General features: G+C 40.1%; 1 protein-coding gene across 9 annotated transcripts in view; it reads right to left on the bottom strand.

Annotated features, from left to right (window-relative positions):
* Positions 1-3,442: 3,442 nt before the first annotated feature.
* Positions 3,443-23,881, bottom strand: part of KCNN1 (potassium calcium-activated channel subfamily N member 1) — a 54,804-nt gene continuing 34,365 nt past the window's right edge. For 5 of the 9 annotated variants that reach the window (XM_067473046.1, XM_067473047.1, XM_060786156.2 and 2 more), the window contains 5 exons: positions 21,486-21,627; positions 21,267-21,377; positions 19,635-19,762; positions 11,983-12,052; positions 8,084-8,791 (listed from right to left, as the gene is read on the bottom strand). In XM_067473046.1, coding sequence (XP_067329147.1) covers positions 8,546-8,791; positions 11,983-12,052; positions 19,635-19,762; positions 21,267-21,377; positions 21,486-21,627 — 697 coding nt within the window. In that variant the 3' untranslated portion in view covers positions 8,084-8,545. The other 4 variants (XM_060786155.2, XM_060786154.2, XM_060786153.2 and 1 more) reach the window with 4 other exon arrangements.

Genomic DNA, 23,881 nt, shown 5'->3' with positions numbered 1-23,881 from the left:
AATCGATTCGTTAATGGCGGACGCGATTGCGCAATGCGCGAAAAAAACCTCCAAACAGGACAGGGGGAACTTCTGAAGCTTCCCTCTCCCTCTGTTGTTGACTGTTGGTGTTATAAAAGTAACAACAACTATATATATTATACTATATAATCAAAAAACTGTCCCAAGCCCATCCAAAAACAATCTGAAGTCAGAATGGTCAGCACTTACAGGAATCCAGTCTTTAAAATGCTTTAAAACAGCTTGTCTTAACCCAGCTAATCGTCTTCCTGGACAGCAGCTTAAAACTATTACTATATATTAAATTATATTATATATTATATTATATTACTATATTATTATATTATTATATTATATTATAATTGTATATTATAATAATATAATATAATATATTATAATATAATATATATAATATATTATAATATTATTTATTTATTTATTTATTGAGTCATCAGCAACCAGTCAATTATATTACATTTCTAACAGAACAAAGCAAACAAACAGACAAAATACAAAAATACAAAATACAGAATACAAAATTTGTGAGTTTGGTAGCTGATTAAATGTCCTTTGACCAGTACCTGGCCACTTGGAGTGCTTCTGGTGTTGCTGCAAGAAGGTCCTCCATTTTGCATGTGGCAGGGCTCAGGTTGCATTGCAGCAAGTGGTCAGTAGTTTGCTCCTCTCCACACTCGCATGTCGAGGATTCCACTTTGTAGCCCCATTTCTGAATTTCTGAAGGTTGGCTCTGCATCTCATGGTGCCAGAGCACAGTCTGTTCAGCACCTTCCAAGTCGCCCAGTCCTCTGTGTGCCCGGGGGTAGGGGGGGGGGGAGTCTCTCATTTGGTATCAGCCATTGGTTGAGGTTCTGGGTTTGAGCCTGCCACTTTTGGACTCTCACTTGATGAGGTGTTCCAGCGAGTGTCTCTGTAGATCTTAGAAAACTATGTCTAGATTTAAGTTGTTGACGTGCTGGCTGATACCCAAACAAGGGATGAGCTGGAGATCTCTCTGCCTTGGTCCTTTCACTATTGGCTGCTACTTCCCGGCGGATGTCGGGTGGTGCAATACCGGCTAAGCAGTGTAATTTCTCCAGTGGTGTGGGGCGCAGACACCCCGTGATAATGCGGCATGTCTCATTAAGAGCCACATCCACTGTTTTAGTGTGGTGAGATGTGTTCCACACTTGGCATGCATACTCAGCAGCAGAGTAGCACAGCGCAAGGGCAGATGTCTTCACTGTATCTGGTTGTGATCCCCAGGTTGTGCCAGTCAGGTTTCGTATGATACTGTTTCTAGCACCCACTTTTTGCTTGATGTTCAGGCAGTGCTTCTTGTAGGTCAGAGCATGGTCCAGAGTGACTCCCAGGTATCTGGGTGCGCTGCAATGCTCCAGTGGGATTCCTTCCCAGGTGATCTTCAGAGCTCGGGATGCTTCTCTGTTCTTGGGATGAAAGGCACATGTCTGTGTTTTAGATGGGTTGGGGATCAGCTGGTTTTCCCTGTAATAGGCAGTAAGAGCATTTAGAGCTTCGGAAAGCTTCTGTTCTACCATCCCAAAGCTCCCTGCTTGAGAGGTAATGGCACGGTCATCAGCATAGATGAAACTCTCTGTCCCTTCTGGCAGTGGCTGGTCATTTGTGTAGATGTTGAACATGGATGGAGCAAGCACGCTCCCCTGAGGCAGGCCATTCTTCTGATACCGCCATCTGCTTCTCTGGCCCTGGAACTCAACAAAAAAGCCCCTGTTTTGTAGCAGGTTTCCTATGATGCTGGTGAGGTGGTAGTCCTTTGTGATATTATACATTTTTCTCAGGAGGAGGCGGTGGTTCACAGTATCATAGGCTGCTGACGGGTCTATGAAGACAGCTCCTGTGATCTGCTGCCTTCCAAAGCCATCTTCTATGTGCTGAGTCACGTTCAACACTTGCGATGTGCAGCTTTTGCCTTTCCTGAAGCCAGCTTGCTGTGGAACCAGACATGGGTCTATTTTTTCCGTAATTCTATGCAAAATGGCCTGGATGATCTACGGATGGAACAAATCAAGAACTTTGGCCCAAAAGCAAGGCGCTGGCTGCTGGAGCTGATGAACAACTCCACTGCATCCTGTCAGATCCCCAAAATCTGGAGGAAAGCAAGAGTCATCGCCATCTTGAAGCCAGGCAAAGACCGCAATGACCCAAAAAGCTACAGACCAATCTCCCTGTTGTGCCACCTCTACAAAGTTCTGGAGAGACTTATTTTGCATATTATAATATAATATAATATAATATAATATAATATAATATAATATAATATATTATATTATATACATTATATTATATTATTATAGTATTATTATATTGTAATATATTATATTATATTATATTATTATTATTATTGTTATAATAACAAAATTAGCTAGAAGCACTTAATTCAATGTATATCTATCAAGAACTTAAAGTCTGTAGCAAATTGCTGTACAAAAAACGTAATTTAGCAAATAATCTGGATTATCCTGGTATATAATCTGGTATAACAGTTCACGCAAACTGCTTCAAAATCACAGGTTTAGAAAACACAAGGAAACAAGGTGGAAGCAAGGAAAAGTGTTATCAAAAAACTGTCCCAAGCCCATCCAAAAACAATCTGAAGTAAGAATGGTCAGCACTTACAGGAATCCAGTCCTTAAAACGCTTTAAAACGGCTTGTCTAAACCCAGCTAATCGTCTTCCTGGCCAGCAGCTTAAAACTATTATTACATTATATTACATTATATTACATTATATTACATTATATTACATTACATTATATAATATAATATAATATATTATAATATAATATACATAATATATTATAATATAATATACAATAATATAATATAATAATATTATTATATTATAATATAATATATATAATATAATATATAGTAATAATAGTTTTAAGCTGCTGGCCAGGAAGACAATTAGCTGGGTTAAGACAAGTCATTTTAAAGCGTTTTAAAGACTGGATTCCTGTAAGTGCTGACCATTCTTACTTCGGATTGTTTTTGATGGATATAATATAATATAATATAATATAATACAATACATTATATTATAATATATTATATATATTATATTATATTATAATATATTATAATAATATAATATATATATTACATTACATTACATATTATAATATAATATAATATAATATTATAATATAATATTATATTATAATATAATATAATATACAATAATATAATATAATAATATTATAATCATATAAGATATTGGATCGTAAGCTAATTTAAATACGAATGCATAACGAGTTTAGAAACTAACGAACACAATCAACCAAGCCTACTATCTAACAAAGTAGGCTCAAAGCGGCTTTGTAGCACTGAGCCATAGCCATAAGAGGTGAAAGGTTCTCCTTTGTGGAGAGAGAAAGCAGAGTATAAATAACCATAATTATAAATAAAATAATAAATATAATTTATTTATCGTGTCAGAAGCGAATTGAGATTGCAGTTATAATACATACAAAAATCACAAACAAAGTTAAAAGCTTGGCATTATACTAAATATTCTTTGACCAGAAACTGGTGTTGCTGTCAGAAGATCCTCCGCTGTGCATGTGGCAGGGCTCAGGCTGCATTGTAGTCAGTGGTCTGCGGTTTGCTCTTCTCCACACTGTAGAGCTTCTGTTCAACCATTTCAAAGTTCTCTGATTGAGCGGTGATGGCAGGATCATCAGCGTAGATGAAACTTTGTCCCTTCTAGCAGTGGCTGATCATTTATGTAAATGTTAAACGTGGAGGGAGAGAGCACGCTCCCCTGAGGCAGGCCGTTCTTCTGTTTTCACCATCTGCTTCTCTGGCCCTGGAACTCAACAAAAAAGCTCCTGTTTTGTAGTGGATTTCCTATGAAGCAGGTGAGGTGGTAGTCCTTCATGATATTATAAGCTTTTCTCAGGAGAAGGCGATTTACATTATCATAAGCTGCTGACAGGTCTATGAAGACAGTTCCTGTAATCTGCTGTGTTTCAAAACCATCTTCTGTGTGCTGAATCAAGTTAAAAGCTTGTGATGTGCAGCTTTTTCCTTTTCTGACACCAGCTTGCTGTGGAATCATACATGGGTCTATTTTTTCCTTAATTCTGTGCAGGATGTACGGATGGAACAAATTATGAACTTTTCCCCGAAAGCAAGGTGTTGGCTGCTGAAACTGCTGAACAACTGCATTGCATCCTGTCAGATCCCCAAAATCTGGAGGAAAGCAAGAGTCATAGCCATCTTGAAACCAGGCAAAGACTGCAATGATCCAAAAAGATAAAGATCAATCTCCTTGTTGCGCCATCTTTAACTTCTGGAGAGACCTATTTTGCATAGACTTATGGCAAAAATAATAATAAACAACAATATCGAATATAATAATAATAAACACAATAATACTAAACATAATAATGATAATATTAATAAGCATAAATACAATACACAAAATAAATATAATAATTATAATAATCTATATCTATCTATATCTATCTCCGGAGACCACTGCGACCCACACCAATGGTTGATCAAGACCAAACTTGGCACACAGAGCCCCCATGACCCATTCTACATCCTGGTGGGGTTTGGAGGAGGATGGACCATGGACCATGGAACTTGCATATGGGAGTTGTAGTTCACCCACACCCACTGAACCCAGCTGACATTGAATGTAGACTAAACTTGCGAGCACAGGCAAAGAATGCCTTTCTCAAATAACCCAGGCACCACCGGGTCCCCAAGCTTGTCTATAACAAAAGTAAATATTTGTATATGTGTATATGTATGTGTGTGGCAGCTTTCTGATTGGCTCCCACTTCCACAGGCCACTGTGACCTGCACAGGTGACGGACCTGGACCAAACTTGGTATGCACAACCCTCATGACCCCCTTTACGTCCTGGTGTAGTTTGGGCAATGGATTATGGGATTTGCAGTACTTTCAAAGGCTTCAGGTCCCACAGACCACTGTGGCCCCCATAAATCACAGACCTGGACCAAACTTGGCACACAAACCTCTCATGACCCACTTTACATCCTGGTGCAGTTTGGGGGAGGACAGACCATGGATGATGGGATTTGCAGTACCTTCACTCACTTTCTGCGACTCAGACCAATGACCAATAAAGACCAAACTTGGCACACAGAGCCCCCATGACCCACCCTATATCCCGGTGCAGTTTGGAGGAGGATGGATGATGGGACTTGCAGTACCTTCACTCAGTTCCTGAGACCACTGCGACCTCTACCAATAATGGATCAGGACCAAACTTGGCACACAGAACCATCATTACCCACTTTTCTTCCTGTTGTGGTTTGGAGGAGGATGAACCATGGATTATGGGACTTGCAGTACCTTTACTCACTTCCTGAGACCACTGTGACCCAAACCTATGATGGATCAGGACCAAACTTGGCACACAGAGCCCCCATGACCCACTCTACATCTTGGTGTGGTTTGGAGGAGGATGGACAATGGGACTTGCATATGGGAGTTGTAGTTCACCCGCATCCACTGAACCCAGCTGACATTGGATCTAGACTAAACTTTGAGCATAGACAAACAATGCCTTTCTCAAACAACCCGGGTACCACCAGGTCCCCAAGCTAGTAAATATAATAACAAACATAATAATAGTAAACATAATAATAATGATATTAATAAACATAAATATAATACAAAAATAATATAATAGTGATAATAATAATAAACTTAATGAATATAACCATAATAATAAATATAATAACATAACAATAATCATAATAATATACATAAATATAATAATAATATATGTGGAGGCTCCTTCTTTGGAGGCTTTTAAACAGAGGCTGGATGGCCATCTGTCAGGGGTGCTTTGAATGGATTTTCCTGCTTCTTGGCAGGGGGTTGGACTGGATGACCCACGAGGTCTCTTCCAACTCTATGATTCTATAATAATATAATAATAATAATAGACTAACAGAATAATATAATAGAATAATAACCAACAATAACAATATCATAACCATACTTATAATATCAATAATAATAATAATAAATAACCATAACAATAACCACAATGTGCATAAATATATTAAGTATAATAATAACATAATAATAATTAATAATAAACATAAATATAATGGCCATAATAATTATTATAAACATAAGCATAATGAACATAATAAAAACATAATAATCATAATGTATAACACTGCATCGTGTGGCCATATGGGGACACCAGAGGCACAGGTGGGAAGAAAGCATCCTTTCCCATTGCTGACTATTGCCCATTATAAAGTCTCATTGGAGAACATAGAAAAATGTCTCTATTTGCAAAGACAGGGATGAAGAATGGAGCCTTTGGAGCCAGAGCCTTTTATTATCTGTCATTCATCTGCATACTTTAGAATAATAAGCAGTGTACATAAAACACTGTGGAGAGAGAGAGAGAGAGAGAGAGAGAGAGAGAACCAAAGAATCGCATATTCCTAAGAAGAAATACTAACTCGTCCGACCCTTTCCCCCGAAAGGTCCATCATCTTCAGAAGAGCACAGGTCACAAGGTCAACATGTTATTGTATTATTCTTATTATTACTAGGTGACTTTTATCTTCTATGGTTTGCATATGTTCGTGTTTGTTTGTTTTTGCATACGGTCGCCTTCCCAACAGCTCTGCGAGGGAGGCCTTATCATTGCAATGGGGACGGGACCTTATCCTTTTTGAAATAATCCTGTGTGTATGTGTGTGTGTATATATATATGTATACAATTAACACACACACACATATAGTATTAAATAGATATTATTATATATTATTATTATTATTAATTAGATATATTATTAATATTATATATAATGATATTTGGGTGCATCTTAGAATTGAAGAAATACTATATATATACACACACTATATATATATATATATATATATATATATATATAGAGTATATATAATATATATGCTATAGAATATATATTATATAATATACTATATATACTACATATTATATACATATATATACATATATATATATATAGTATTATTACTATATAGAGAATTTTTATATACTAAAATGCACTTTTTCCCATATAATAAACATCTCTAAAAAAGGGGTGTGTCTATATATACTACGTATATATGTGTGCGTATATATATGTGTGTGTGTGTGTGTTGAATTTTTCTATTTTAAGGTGCACTTTACTCCCCATATAAGCATTATATGATAAGACACACTTTCCCCCTCATATAAGCATATCTAAAACTTAGGTGCACCTTAGAATCACAGGTACTTATATATGTGTGTGTATACCCATACCCACACACACACACACACACACATATACATATATAAACTTTTTTACTATTGGTGAAGTGTGCATCTTATGACTGATGGCCTCTTAGAATCAAATACCTATCTATCTATCTATCTATCTATATTTCTTACACACACATAAATACACACACATATAATATTCTATTCTTCTGTCGATGAACTTAATGTGTGTCTTCTGATCAACAGTTTCTTAGAATCGAAGAAATATACATAAAAAATATTTTATCTAATATTTCCTTGCCTATATAAATAATTATATTTATGTGTGTGTGTGTATGTATGTATATATATGTTGGTGAAGTTAGTGTGTATCTTATAATCAGAGGCGTCTTAGAAACAAAGAACTATTATGAATATAAAAAATATTCCACATATATATATGCATACATACATACACATAAAATATTCCATGTATATACACACGCACACTTATATATCTATATCGATATATAGATATATGTAGTATTTTGTAGATACCATGTGTGTATGTGTATGTATATGTGTGTGTGTGTGTGTGTGTGTATATATATATATATATAATTTCTTAAATATATATTTCTTAGGTATATATTATTTCTTATATATATATATATATATATATATATATATATAATATTTCTTAGATACCATGTGTGTGTGTGTGTGTGTATATATATATATATATACAATATTTCATGTGTGGGTATATATATATATAAATGTTTCTTCTATTCTATATATATATTTCTTTGAATATATATATATATATATATACACACACACACACATACACATGCACACGTATACGTATACCATTTCTTTGATTCTATGTGTGTGTGTGCGTGTGTGTATATATATATATAATATTTCTTCATATGTATGTACACACACTTACCTTCTGATTGTGTTCTTCCGCACTCCGAACCCTTCCCCTCCCATAACAACCCCCAAGTTTCCTATTATGGATAATATATGTCTAAATAATAAGAATAAGAACAAAAGAAAACAACCGTCTAGAAAAAAATGGCTTTGCAGAGTGTTATTGTTTATGTCTCTCCTCCTCCTTGCCCTGAAGTCCATCTGGGGCAGAAAGGTCAGGCGAGGTCACAGTCTGGGTTCATCCCAAGTGTCTCTAAGGCTTTCCAGAAAAAAAGCTCCAAGAGGAAGGGCCACACAATGGCCATAGAGAGAGAGAGAGAGAGCGCCACTGATAGATAGATGCGGAAAGGGGTCCTCATCCGCTGTCGGAAGACGTGTGCGGGGCGGTGGAGGGGGACTTCCTACGGGAAGAAGGAGGAGGAGGATGGGGATGCTGCTGCTGCTGGCGTTGCTGCTGCAAGGCCTGGCTGACCAGTCCCGGCAAGGTGTGCAGCGTCAGGCCCAGCAGGTCAATCTTCTCCTCCAGGATGTGGATGCGCTTCTCCAGGTCCTCGTTGCGCTCCTGCAGCTCCGACACCAAGTCGTACATCACGTTCTGCGTCTGCAGGGAGGGCGGCAGGAGACAAGAGGATGATGCTGTGGCAGAAAAGGCCAAGGCCATCCCAGGGATGAACCCTGCAAATGGAGGGATGATACTAGGAGTCGAAGCTGAGCATGAGCCAAGAGGGTGATGCTGCAGGAAAAGGCCAAAGGGATGAACTGTGTAGATGGAGAGAAGTGATGTGGGGTAAAAATGGCCGGCACTTAAGAGTTCATGCAAAAGATTATAATAATTCATTAACTGAACATCAGCCAGGATTGTGATGAGGCAGCAGCAGAAAAGGCCAACGCGCTCCCAGGGATGAAGCATGTAGACGATGCAATATGCAGTATGGATGGATGATGCTTAAGGGTCCATGCAAAAGGGATCTAGGAGTTTCAGTAACTCATAAGCTGAACATGAGCCAGGATTGTGATGTTGCAGCAGAAAAGGTCAATGCGCTCCCAGGGATGAAACGTGCAGATTAAGGGAAGCAATATGCAGTATGGATGGGTGGAACCTAACAGCCTATGCAAAAGGGATCTGAGAGTTATAGTAGACCATGAGTTAAAACTGTGATGCTGCGGCAGAAAAGGCCAATGCGATCCCAGGGATGAAGTGGGTTGATGATGTGATATGCAGCATGGATGGATGACACTTAAGGGTCAGTGCAAAAGGGATCTATGAACCTTAATTATTCATAAGCTGAACATGAGCCAAGAGTGTGATGCTGCAGCAGAAAGGGCCAATGCGATCCCAGGATTGAAGTGTGCAGATGGAGGGATGACACTAGAAGTCTAAGCTGAGCATGAGCCAAGAGTGTGATGCTACAGCGAAAAAGGCCAATGCAATTCTATTACATAGGAAAGTAATATACGAGGGTTGGAACTTTAATAGTGGCAACACTGCTGTAAAGACGCCACGCAACGAAACCAAAGAATGTCGCATATACCACACGTTAGTTACATAACTATGTTAACTCTGAGCAAAAAGACTTGCCCTTCCTACGTCACATGTATGCTTGCGGTCTGAAGTAAGTGTTGTCGTGATGTTTTCAGAACAAGAACAATGGAGTTGGATAAAGATGGAATGTGCCAGAGGTCGCTCAGCACGACAGTGTCATCAAGGTCTTCAAGAGGCTTGTGGGGAATCTGCATTGCCTTACAGAACAGTGGCAAGGTGGGTAAAAGCCTTCAACGAAGGACACCAAAATGTGGCAGACATGCATCGGCCAGGTCGTCCTAGTGTCAGCAAAGCGGAAGTGAATGCTGTTGCCGCACTCGTAGACAGTGATCAATGCCATACAATTCGTGAGCTGGCCCGAAACACAGGATTTGTGCATACGACTGAGCTCCACATTCTGACAAAACGCCTGGGCATGAGAAAGATTGCTTCACAATGGGTTCCACATTATTTGATGGAAATGCAGAAATGGCTACAATACGATGCTGCTCGTACCTACTTGGAGTGCTATGAGCACAAAAGAGAAGCTTTCTTACGCCGTATCATTACGCTGGATGAGACTTGGGCCAGATCGTACCAGCCAGAACTGAAATGCCAATCAAACAAATGGCATCATGACAGGTCACCATGAAGTTTGAAATTTTGTCAGAACCCCAGCAATGTGAAAGTTATGGTGATTCTCATGTACAACTGTGATGGTGTCATCCTAACGCATACCATTCCCCCACATCAGACCATCAATGCGCAGTATTACTGCTCATTTTTGGAACACCATCTCAGACCAGCTTTGAGAAAAAAATAGTGACACTTTCTGCAAAACGCCCCTATTATTTTGCATGACAATGCTTGGCCACATGCAGCGCAAGCTGTGGGTGATTTGCTCGATTGATGGGGTAGGGAAGTGCTGTACCATCCACCATACTCCCCAGATTTAAGCCCTTGTGACTTTGACTTAATTCCGAAGATGAAGGAACCACTTTGTGGCATTCGATTCAGAACTGTTCCAGAGATTCTTGCGGCAGTAGACCACTCCATTCGAACTATAAACAGAACAGGTGCTGCAAACAGGTGTCGTACGACTTCTACATTGTTGGAAATGGGTTGTACACAATGCTGGCAACTATATTGAAGGACTGTAAAACTTTGTGGCATGTATTACTTTTGTATTATATGAAAATAAATAGTTGCCACTATTAAAGTTCCAACCCTCGTATGATAAATGATTAAGCTATGGATGGGTCGTACCTAACAGTCCATGCAAAAGGGACCTGGGAGTCTTAGTAAATGATAAGCTGAATTTGAGTCGAGAGTGAGATGCTGCAGCGGAAAAGGCCAATGTGATCCCAGGGATGTAATGTTGAGGTGGAGAGAAGCGGGGGTTGGACTGGATAGCCTTTGGGGGTTCCTTCTACTACTACTACTACTACTAATAATAATAATAGAAATATTTCATTTTTTTGTGTCAGGAGCAACTTGAGAAACTGCAAGTTGCTTCTGGTGTGAGAGAATTGGCCGTCTGCAAGGACGTTGCCCAGGGGACACCTGGATGTTTTGATGTTTTATCATCCTTGTGGGAGGCTTCTCTCATGTCCTCACACAGGGAGCTGGAGCTGACAGAGGGAGCTCATCTGCGCTCTCCCCGATTTGAACCTCCAACCTGTCGGTCTTCAGTCCTGCTGGCACAAGGATTTAACCCATTGCACCACCGGGGGCTCCTATTTGATGATAATGATGATGATGATGATGATGGGAGCCAGGAAGAGGCTGGAGGGCCATCTGCCAGGAGGGATTGGATGGTGCCTTCCAAGATGACAGAATAGGGTTGGGCTGGATGGCCTTTAGAGGTCCCTTCCCATTCTAGGATTCCATTATTATTATTATTATTATTATTATTATTATTATTATTAAGCAGAGGCTGGATGGCTATCTGATGGAATGGATTGAATGGTACCTTCCAGAACAGGATTGGGCTGGATGGCCTTCGGAGGACCCTTCTTTGATCATGATGATGATGATGGTGATGGAGTCAGTCTGAGGATGGTGGGTTGGGCCTGGATGGCTTCTGGGGACCTCTTTTATTTATAATAATAATAATAATAATAATAATAATAATAATAATTAACTATTAACAATAATAATAGCAATATTTGATGACGACGACGATGATGGGGGCCAGGCAGAGGCTGGAGGGCCATCTGTCGGGAGAGACTGGATGGTGGGTTGGTCTGGATGGCCTCTGGGGCACTCACCTTGGAGAGATCCACCAGTGTGTTGGCCTGGTCGCTCAGCTTGCGTTGCTCCATCTTCACGCTCCGCAGCCTGGAAGGGAAAAGGGTCCCAGATCAAGGTTTTAATGGGGGAGAAGGGTGGGTCTCTGCCTGGACAGATGGGATGGAGGGAGCGAAAAAACAGGGGGAAGGAGGAGGAGAAGAAGACCGGCTCCCTCATGCACAAGAGCCAGGATCCCTGGGATGGATCCGCAGAGAGAGAAAGAGAGGCAGACGCATGCAAACCCTAATCAATGCAAGGAGTCTCCTTTGTGGGGAGAAAATAAATAAATAAATAATAGAATATAATATAAGGAAGCACTCTCAAACCGCCTTAAATTCGAGGAAAGAAAGAAAGGCCTTGGGACGTGGGTTTGACTCCTGGGAGACACTGTCTCAGCCTCAAAGGAAGGAAGGAAGACAGGAAGGCAATGGGACCCACTGGAAAGCATTCTCCCAGACAAGAGTGACCTCGGCTGACCTCTCCTGCACCCAGGCATAGATGGCACGGGAGGGAAAAACAACAACGCAGCATTGACCTGGCCCTGATGGCGCATGCGGCACATCCATACCTTTCTCTCTCTTTACAAGATACATCAATCAAAGACCATCCAAATTTTCAAACAGGGCAAAATTTGGGACCAGATGCGGCGAGTGCGGATTCCACAAAAAGAAGGGAAAAGGAGAATAGACACCCAGCTCCGTTTGCTTTCTCCAAAATGGAATGAATGCAGTTTGAGAGCACTTTAACATTATTATTATTATTATTATTATTATTATTATTATTATTATTATTGAACTGCCGTGGCACAATGAGATGCTGAGATACTATTATTTTTATTATATTATTATTATTATTATTATTAATATTTAACTATTATTATTATTATTATTTAACTGCCATGGCACAATGAGATGCTCTAATTGTTGTTGTTGTTGTTGTTGTTATTATTATTATTATTATTGTTATTTAACCATCATGACACAGTAGGAGCGTTTTATCTGCTGCTGCTGTTTCTTCTTCTAACTATTATTATTATTATGATAACTACCACGGCACAATTAGATGCTCTAATTGTTGTTGTTGTTATTATTATTATTAAATTGTCATGGCACAATGGGAGTGCTTTAACTTTTTATTATTATTATTATTATTATTATTATTATTATTTTACTGACACAAAAACACAGTATGTCACAGCAAACAAGATCTATATGCTGGATTTCGTATTACAAAATCACAAGTCGAACACTTCCCAAGTGTCTATGACTGTGTGATATATTTTCGTATGATGCGCGCAGATCCAAGTAAGGTGGCCTTTTGCAGTTGACAGACCGTGATTTTGTCAATGTTTATATTTTGCAAGTGCTAGCTGAGATCTTTTGGCACTGCACCCAGTATGCCGATGACCACTGGGACCACCTGTACTGGTTTATGCCAGAACCTTTGCAGTTTGATTTTGAGGTCCTGATAATGGCTGAATTTTTCCTGTTGTTCTTCCTTAATGTGACTGTCACCTGGTATGGCGACATCAATTATTATTATTATTATTATTATTATTATTATTATTATTACAGCAGGGCCGGGCTTAACACAACTGCAGTAAATCTTGCCAATCAAAAGGTTAGCAGTTTGAAGCCTGGGTTGGGGGTGAGTGCCTGACCTTCAGTCCAGCTCACTGCCCACCTAGCAGATCGAAAACAGCTGTGAGTAGATAAATAGGTTAACGCGGGGAGGTATTTTAATGGCACCATAAGGAAATACCAGAAAAATGCCGGCAATTCGATCGAAAGAAGGAAGTTTGCGAACAAGGCTGTTTGGCATGGAGGATGGAGTGACAGCATCCCCTGTGACCGGACCTGAGCACAGCCTCCAAGATGCTGATGATGGGGAAAAGCCTATATATACCTCTATCTATGTACAGTTGTCTGTTTTCTCAATGCATAACGGCATTGAATGTTTGCCGTATATGTGTTCTGAGTCCCCTTCGGGGTGAGATGGGCGGAATATAAATACTGTAAATAAATAAATAAATAAATAAATAAATATTATTACCGTACTATTATTATTTCATAGAATCATAGAGTTGGAAAAGACCTCATGGGCCATCCAGTCCATCCCCCTGCCAAGAAGCAGGAATATTGCATTCAAAGCACCCCTGACAGATGGCCATCCAGCCTCCGTTTAAAAACCTCCAAAGGAGGAGCCTCCACCACACTCCGGGGCAGAGAGTTCCACTGCTGAACGGCTCTCATAGTCAGGAAGTTCTTCCTAATGTTCAGATGGAATCTCCTTTCTTGTAGTTTGAAGCCATTGTTCCGCGTCCTAGTCTCCAAGGAAGCAGAAAACAAGCTAGCTCCCTCCTCCCTATGACTTCCTCTCACATATTTATACTTAGCTATCATGTCTTCTCTCAGCCTTCTCTTCTTCAGGCTAAACATGCCCAGCTCCTTAAGCCGCTCCTCACAGGACTTGTTCTCCAGACCCTTGATCATTTTAATCGCCCTCCTCTGGACACATTCCAGCTTGTCAATATCTCTCTTGAATTGTGGTGCCCAGAATTGGACACAATATTCCAGGTGTGGTCGAACCAAGGCGGAATAGAGGGGTAGAATTACTTCCCTAGATCTAGACACTATGCTCCTATTGATGCAGGCCAAAATCCCATTGGCTTTTTTTGCCGCCACATCACATTGTTGGCTCATGTTTAACTTGTTGTCCACAAGGACTGCAAGATCTTTTTCACACATACTGCTCTCGAGCCAGGCATCCCCCATTCTGTATCGTTGCATTTCGTTTTTTCGGCCTAAGTGAAGTATCTTGCATTTGTCCCTGTTGAACTTCATTTTGTGAGTTTTGGCCCATCTCTCTAATCTGTCAAGAACATTTTGAATTCTGTTCCTGTCCTCTGGAGTATTGACTATCCCTCCCAATTTGGTGTTGTCTGCAAACTTGATGATCATGCCTTCTAGCCCTTCATCTAAGTCATTAATAAAGATGTTGAACAGGACCGGGCCCAGGACGGAACCCTGCGGCACTCCGCTCGTCACTTCTTTCCAAGATGAAGAGGAAACATTGGTGAGCACCCTCTGGGTTCGTCCATTTAACCAATTACTGATCCACCTCACCGTAGTTTTGCCTAGCCCACATTGGAGTAGTTTGTTTGCCAGAAGGTCATGGGGGAACTTGTCGAAGGCCTTACTGAAATCCAGGTACGCTACATCCACGGCATTCCCCGCATCTATCCAGCTTGTAACTCGTAAAAAGAGATCAGATTAGTCTGGCATGACTTGTTGTTGATAAATCCATGTTGAGTATTAGCGATGACCGCATTTGTTTTTAAGTGTTTGCAGACCATTTCCATAACAATTTTTTTTCCAGAATCTTGCCCGGTATTGACGTGAGGCTGACTGGACTGTAATTGTTTGGGTCATCCTTTTTTCCCTTCTTGAAGATTGGGACCACATTGGCCCTCCTCCAATCTGCTGGAACTTCTCCCGTTCTCCAAGAACTCTCAAAGCTTATTGCCAATGGTTCCGAAATGACTTCCGCTAGTTCCTTCAATACTCTTGGGTGTAGTTGATCTGGCCCTGGGGACTTGAATTCATTTAGAGGCGGCCAGGTATTCCTGGATGACTTGTTTCCCAATTTGGGGTTGGATGTCCTCTAATCCCTCATCCACTCCATCTTGCTAAGGTTGAAGATGACTTTCTTTTTGTGAGAAGACTAAGGCAAAGAAGGCATTAAGTAGTTCTGCCTTTTCCCTACCCCCTGTCAGCATTGCCCCATCTTCTCCTCGAAGAGGCCCTATCGCCTCCTTGTTCCTTTTTCTACTGACATAAGAAAAGAAGCCCTTTTTATTGTTTTTAATGTCCCTGGCAAGCCTGAGCTCATTTTGTGCTTTAGCCTTGCGGACCTTTTCCCTACAGGAGTTGGCTATTTGTTTTAAATCTTCTTCGGTGATTTCTCCCTTTTTCCACTTCTTGTTCATGTCTCTTTTGTGTCTTAGCACAGTTATAAGTTCTTTGGACATCCATTCTGGCTTCTTTGCATTTGTCCTATTTTTTCTCTTTGTTGGCACTGTTTGCAATTGTGCCTCGAGTATTTCACTCTTGAGAAACTCCCATCCATCCTTAATTCTGTTGTCTTTTAGTATCTGTGTCCATGGAATGCTGCTCAGTGTTTCCTTCATTTTTCGGAAATCAGCTCTCCTAAAGTCCAAAATGCTGGTTTGACTTGTCTTAGTTTTGGCCTTCCTTTGTACCTCAAATTGCAGGAGCACATGGTCACTTGCCCCTAAGGATCCGACCACTTCAACCGCATCGATCAGGTCCTCCACATTTGTTAGGATAAGATCAAGAGTAGCCGACCCCCTTGTTGCCTCTTCTACCTTCTGGACCATGAAACTGTCTGCAAGGCAAGCGAGGAATTTGTTGGACTTTTTACTCTTGGCCGAGTTTGTTTTCCAGCAAATATCAGGATAGTTGAAATCGCCCATGACTACTACATCTCTTCTCTGTGCCTGTTTGGTCAACTGTTGGTAGAAGACTTCATCAAGTTCTTCCTCCTGGCTTGAAGGTCTGTAGTAGACGCCTACAACAACATCTTTTTGAGTGCCAGTTCCCTTGATTCTTATCCAGATGCTTTCAAGCTGGTTTCCTGGTTTGCTGTCTTGCATCTCTTCTGCAGTGTAACAGTTTTTGACATATAACGCTACTCCGCCTCCTCTCCCCTTTGTTCGGTTTCTGTGAAAGAGGTTATAGCCCTCCATGTCTACTTTCCAGCGATAGGAGTCATCCCACCATGTTTCAGTGATGCCTATCCCAATATTTGTGGTGTTGTGCTAAAAGTTGGAGTTCGTCTTGTTTATTTCTTGTTTATTTAACTGTCATGATACAATGAGACACTTTAACTTATATTATTATTATTATTATTATTATTATTATTAAGTTACTGTCATGGCACAATGAGAGAGCTTATTATTATTACTTAATGGTCATGGCACAATGAGAGCCATAATAGTAGTAGTAGTAGTAGTAGTAGTAGTAGTAGTAATATGCTATGGAGTGGTGGGAATTTTAGTTAAATGAGGCCTTGCCTGCCAAAGGATCCCATGGGAGTTAAAGCGGTATCAAACTGCATTAAAGCTGCAGCGTAGATCAGAAAATTGAAAGGGACCAAACGGAGGAATGGAGACTGAAGCCACTGCCCAGCCTATGCGCCTCCATCCTGAGCATAGGACCCAAATGGACAAACCATGCAGAGAGAAAGAGAGAAAGAAAGAACGAGAGAAAGAAAGAGTGCGCTGACAAAGAAGGAAGAGAGAAGAAGAAGAAAGGCAGCTCCGAGACACAACAATCCACTTACTTCTGGGCTCTGCAAGGATGGGGTTGGAGGGAGGGGCCAAACAGAGACAAAAGAAAACAACAACAGTGGTGTAAATAACACAAGAGAGAAGGGGGAGCGAGGGGGGCATGGAGGCGGAGGGAGGGGGGTGGCACACACAAGCAGAGGGGGCTTTTAATACAATAGATTCCCATCATTTCCAGGTAGAAAGTGGGTCTTTTAATATGTCATTTCCCCATCATTTCCAGGTGGGAGGTGGGTCTTGTAATAAATTATTTCCCTATCATTTTCAGGTGGGAGAGGAATCTTGTAATACATTTTCCCCATCATTTCCAGGAAGAAGGTGGGTCTTTTAATATTTCTCCCTCATTTCCAGGTGGGAGGTGGGTCTTGTAATACATTATTTCCCTATCATTTCCAGGTAGGAGATGGGTCTTTTAATACATTATTTTCCATCATTTCCAGGAAGAAGTTGGGTCTTGTAAAATATTATTTCCCATCATTTCCAAGTAGGAGGTGGGTCTTTTAATATATTATTTCCCAATCATTTCTAGGTGGGAGGTGGGTGTTTTAATACATTATATCCCCATCATTTCCAGGAAGAAGGTGGGTGTTTTAATATATTATTTTCCCATCATTTCCAGGTGGGAGATGGGTCTTGTAATACATTATTTCCCAGTCATTTCTAGGTGGGAGGTAGGTCTTTTAATACATTATATCCCTATCATTTCCAGGTGGGAGGTGAGTCTTTTAATACATTATTTCCCTATCATTTCCAGGTGGGAGGCAGGTCTTTTAATATATTATTTTCCCATCATTTCCAGGAAGAAGGTGGGCCTTTTAATACATTATTTTCCCATCATTTCCAGGATGAAGATGGGTTTTTAATACATTATTTCCCAGTCATTTCTAGATGGGAGGTAGGTCTTTTAATACATTATATACCCGTCATTTCCAGGAAGAAGGTGGGTCTTTTAATATATTATTTCCCCATTATTTACAGGAAGAAGATGGTTTTTTAAATACATTATTTCCCCATCATTTCCAGATGAGAGGTGGATTTTTTAATATATTATTTCCCCATCATTTCCAGGTGGGAGGTGGGTCTTTTACTACATTATTTTCCCATCATTTCCAGATGGGAGGTGGGTCTTTTAATATATTATTCCCCCATCATTTCCAGGCGGGAGGTGCATCTTAAATACATTATTTCCCATCATTTCCAGGAAGAAGTTGTGTCTTTTAATACATCATTTCCCATCACTTTAGATGGGTTTTTAAATACATTATTACACACAGAGACCCCTCAAAATGCCCCTCCCCCCCCCAACAAAAAGCAGGCATTGCATTGGCTCTTCGGAATGGGATTCAGCCCCTTCCTCTGAATGTCCAGGCTGCAGTACCTGATCCAGCCACTTGGGGGCTCCAGTCAACAATTGTAATGTATAATGGGAACTACTTAGTCACTATTCTTTCCATTTGTGTTCTATGCTCAAGCAGTACCTAAATGGTCCACTTTGAGGTCCCAGAGAGCAACAATCTCGCATTTTTCAATGTACAATGGGAACTACATAATAACTACTTCTTTCCATTTGCATTCGATGCCCAAGCAATATAAAAAATGGCCACTTGGGGCCCCCAGACAGAAAAAACACTGCATTTTTGAATGGTAAAAATAACTACTTAGAACTTCAATCTCCCATTTCACAACGGGATAATGAATGGCAACTACGTAGTAAATTCTTCTTTCCATATGTGTTCTATGCTTACGCAATATCAAAATTGGCCACTTGGGCCCCCCAAAGAGCAATGATCTTTTGGGGCCCCCAGAGAGCATATATAATGGGAACTACTTAGTAACTACTTCTTTCCATTTGCGTTCCATGCTATAGCAATACCAAAACTGGCCACTTGGGGCACCATAGAGCAACGACCCTGCAATTTCATTGCCATAATGGTAACTACTTAGTAACTACTTCTTTCCATTGGTGTTCTCTGCTCACACAATATCACAATTGGCTAATTGGGGACATGTATAATGGCAACTACTTAGTAACTACCATTTGCATTCCATGCTCAATAACAAAACCAACCACTTGGGAACCCCATAGGGAGATCAATAATCCTGTCTTTCCAAACAGGTGCAAACTACTTAGTAACCAATTCCTTTTCTTTTACATACAAAAAGGAACACCCCGAAGCAGGTGGGAAGTTCGGGAAGGTCATGGGAGACATAGAGCAAGCCCGGGAGGGGAGGGGTTGAAGCAGGTAAAGGTGTTTGACTTACTGATGAATGGCTTGGAGGAACTTACGCTGGTGTTTCCGCACTTTGGCATGGTCTACTTTCTTCACCAGCTTAGTGTGCTTGTAGATGAGCCACGTTTCCCTGAGTACGTTGGCAGCCGAGTTTTTCACCTGGGGACAAAGCGGGAAGCAAGAATAATATCAGCAATAATAATAATAATAATAATAATAATAATAATAATGTGTGTGTTTATTTGTTTGTTCCGCAAAGATGCTCACAATGTCTTTATGGATCGGGACCAAATGTGGCTGCACATATCCTTCATGGTCCAAATTAAAATATTGGCAAGGTAATAATGCATAACAACAATAGCAATAAATAATAATAATAATATATAATAGCATATATATATATATATATATATATATATATATATATATGTATAATAATAGTAATAGTAATAATAATAATATTATATAAGAGCAATAGCAATAATTAAAAATAATAATATAGAATATATTTACAGTATTTATACTATTTACAGTATTAATATTCTGCCCTCTCACCCCGAAGGGGACTCAGGGTGGATCACAGAACATACATTTACAGCAAACGTTCCGTGCCATTTATACACAAACAAGACAGACAATTATACATAGATGGAGGTATATATCAGCTTTTTCCATATTTCGGCATCTTGGAGATTTTGTGCTTGCTACCTGCCACAGTGCCTTAGGGGTGCTTTAAACACCTCCCCACTTTTAAGCGGAACCTATTTATCTACTCACATTTGCTTTCAAACCGCTAGGTAGGTGGAAGCTGGGCTAAAGGCCAGGAGGAGCTCACCCTGACCAGGGGTTCGAACTGGCAGACTTTTGAATGACAAGATTTACTGCAGCTGGTGGTTTAACCAGCTGTGCTAAAGCCCGGCCCATGTATAATAATAGTAATAATATTATATAATATCAATAGCAATAATAATAAGCCTTCGACAATACAGCAATAATAATAAATAATAATGTATAATGTATAGTAATATATGATAATATACAATAACAGTAACAGTAATAATAATATATAATAGTAATAGCAATAATAATAAGTATTATATAATGTATAATATTATATATATATATATATATATATATATATATATAGCAATACTAATAGTAATAATATATAATCGTAATAACAATAAGAATATATAATGGATAATGTAATATGTAATAATACTAATAGTAGTATGTATAATAGCAATAATAAAAATAAATATATATATATATAATAGCAATAGAAGTAATAACCATAATATACAATAGCAAGAATAATATATAATGTATAATGATATATAATATGTAATAATACTAATAGTAGTATATATAAAAGCAATAATAATAAATAATAATATCTAATGTATAATAATAATGTATAATAATATGTAATAATAGCAATAGAAGTAATAATAATAATAATATAGAATAGCAGTAGCAATAATAAAAATATATAATAGTGATAGTATTTATTTATTTATTTATTTATTTATTTATTTATTTCCGGCCCCTGCTTTTGGCTCGAGGTGGGCCCCAACATAGGTATAGCAATATATAGCAGCAATAATATTTATTTATTTATTTATTTCCCACCTCTCTGAACATAGGTGGCCTCCCCTCTTACCCGCTTGCTGAGTTGCGTATCCATCATGAAGTTGTGGACGTGTTTCTCGGCTTTGGTGAGCTCCAACTTCCGCGCCACAACGGCCACCACCAGCGCCGTGCAGCCAGCCCCCTGGGAAAGAGGGAGGGCCCCCAATTAGCATAGCAGTGCCTCCATTTGGGCCCCAAAAGTGCTCAGCTGAGGGCCTGAACCCAGCCCTAGAGCCCAGTGCCTGCTTACCATGATGCCGGTTAGCAAGCAGACGCCTTTCCCGCAGTAGGTGTGGGGCACCATATCCCCATAGCCAATGGAGAGGAAGGTGATGGATATGAGCCACATGGCCCCAAGGAAGTTGCTGGTCACATCCTGCTTGTCATGGTACCTACTCAGGAAAGAGAGGAAGAAGAAGAAGAAGAAGAAGAAGAAGAAGACGGAGATCATCTCCATCAGAACCGGCTTCACTTTCCTTCCACAAAAACCAAAACGGGCACCGTGTCATTCTCCCCCTCATGATGCCAGCTGCCTCTCAGAGCAGAAGTGGAAGGAGCCTTTGTAGATCAACACCAGCTGGGTTTTAGAGGATTGCAACTGGCTCCCTGTCTCCATCACACATCATTATTGTGGCCTTTAAAGACCTATTTTCAGGTGGGAGGTGGGTCTTTTAATAGATTATTTCTCCATTATTTTCAGCGGGCAGGTGGGTCCTTTAATAGAATATTTTCCCATTATTTTTAGTGTCTGAGTGGCTCTTTTAATACATTATTTTCTCATAATTTTCAGGTTGTTTCTCATCATTTTAGATGGGTTGCATGCTGCAAGTCATATAATATTTTAAATCATTGCCTTGTCCTGAATAAAATGTATAACATCACAAAGGATTACCACCTCAGTCGCTTCATAGGAAATCTGCTACAAAACAGGAGCTTTTTTGATGAGTTCCAGGGCCAGAGAAGCAGATGGTGAACACAGAACGGCCTGCCACAGGGGAGTGTGCTTGCTCCAGCCATGTTTAACACAAATGACCAGCCACTGCCAGAAGGGACAGAGATTTTCATCTATGCTGATGATCATGCCATCACCACCCAAGCAGGGTGCTTTGGAATGATCGAACAGAAGCTCTCTGAAGCTTTAGGTGCTCTTACTGCCTTTTACAGGGAAAAACACCTGATTTGTCTAAAACACAGACATGTGCTTTCATCTTAAGAACAGACAAGCACTTCGAGCTCTTAGGATTACCTGGGAAGGAATCCCACTGGAGCATTGCAGCACACCAAAATACCTGGGTGTCACTCTGGACCGTGCTCTGACCTACAAGAAGCACTGCTTTACTATCAAGCAAAAAGTGGGTGCTAGATATAATATCATACAAAAGCTGACTGGCACTACCTGCGAATCACAACCAGACAAAGTGAAGACATTTGCCCTTGCGTTTTGCCACTCTGCTGCTGAATACACATGCCCAGTGCGGAATAAAACAGTAAATATAACTCTTAATGAGACATGCTACATTATCACAGGATGACTACGCCCAGCACTGCTGGAGAAATTACACTGTTTAGCTGGCACTGCACCACCTGACATCCACCGGGAAATAGCAGCCTACAATGAAAGGACCAATGTGGTGACATCTCCAGTCCATCCCCTGTTTCGATATCAGCCACACGCCAATGCCTTAAATCAAGAAATTGCTTCCTAAGATCGACAGGGATACTCGCAGGAACGCCTCAGCAAGCAGGAGTCCAAAAGTGGCAGGCTAAAACCTGGAACCTCAGTCAGTGGCTGAAACCGGATGAGAGACTCTCTTCTGGGCACACAGAAGACTGGGTGACTTGGAAGGCGGTGAACAGACTGTGCTCTGGCACCACGAGATGCAGAGCCAAGCTTAAGAAATGGGGCTACAAAGTGGAGTCTATAACATGCAAGTGCAGAGAAGAGTAAACCATAGACCACCAGCTATAATGCCATCTGAGCCCTGCCATATGCACAATGGAGGATTTTCTCACAGCGACACCAGAGGCACTCCAAGTGGTCAGTTTCTGGTCAAAAGACATTTAGTATAATGCCAAGTTTTTAACTTTGTTTGTGGTCTAAATACATTATAACTGTACCCAATTCATGTCTGACACGATAAATAAATACATTTTAGATGGGTTATTTCCCCATCCCTTTCAGGTGGCAGGTGGAACTTTTAATACATTATTTTCCCATCCTTTTCAGGGTTTTTGTTTTTTTTAAAAAAAAAATCATATCAGAAGTGAGTTTAGAATCTGCAAGTCGCTTCTGGTGTGAGAGAATTGGCCACCTGCAAGGACATTGCCCAGGGGAGACCCAGCTGTTTTACCATCCTGTGGGAGGCTTCTCTCATGGGAAGCTTCTTCAGATGGCAAAAGGGTTTAACCCATTGCGCCACCATGGCTCCTATCCTTTTCAGGTGATAGGTCTTTTAATACAATTTCAGGTGATAGTTGGATCTTTAAATATGTTACTTCCCAAAAATTTCAGATGGGCTTTTTCATACATTATTTCTCCATCCTTTTCAGGTTATATATGGGTCTTTTAATACATTGGGAGATGGGGCTTTAGTACAGCAGGTTAACTACCAGCTGCAGTAGATCTATTTTAGTTACAAAGTTTCA

The sequence above is a fragment of the Anolis sagrei genome, chromosome X (genome assembly GCF_037176765.1).
Source record: "Anolis sagrei isolate rAnoSag1 chromosome X, rAnoSag1.mat, whole genome shotgun sequence".
Taxonomy (NCBI): domain Eukaryota; kingdom Metazoa; phylum Chordata; class Lepidosauria; order Squamata; family Dactyloidae; genus Anolis; species Anolis sagrei.
Note: the sequence above shows the minus strand (reverse complement) of the source record. Positions and strands in the feature narration are given on the sequence as shown.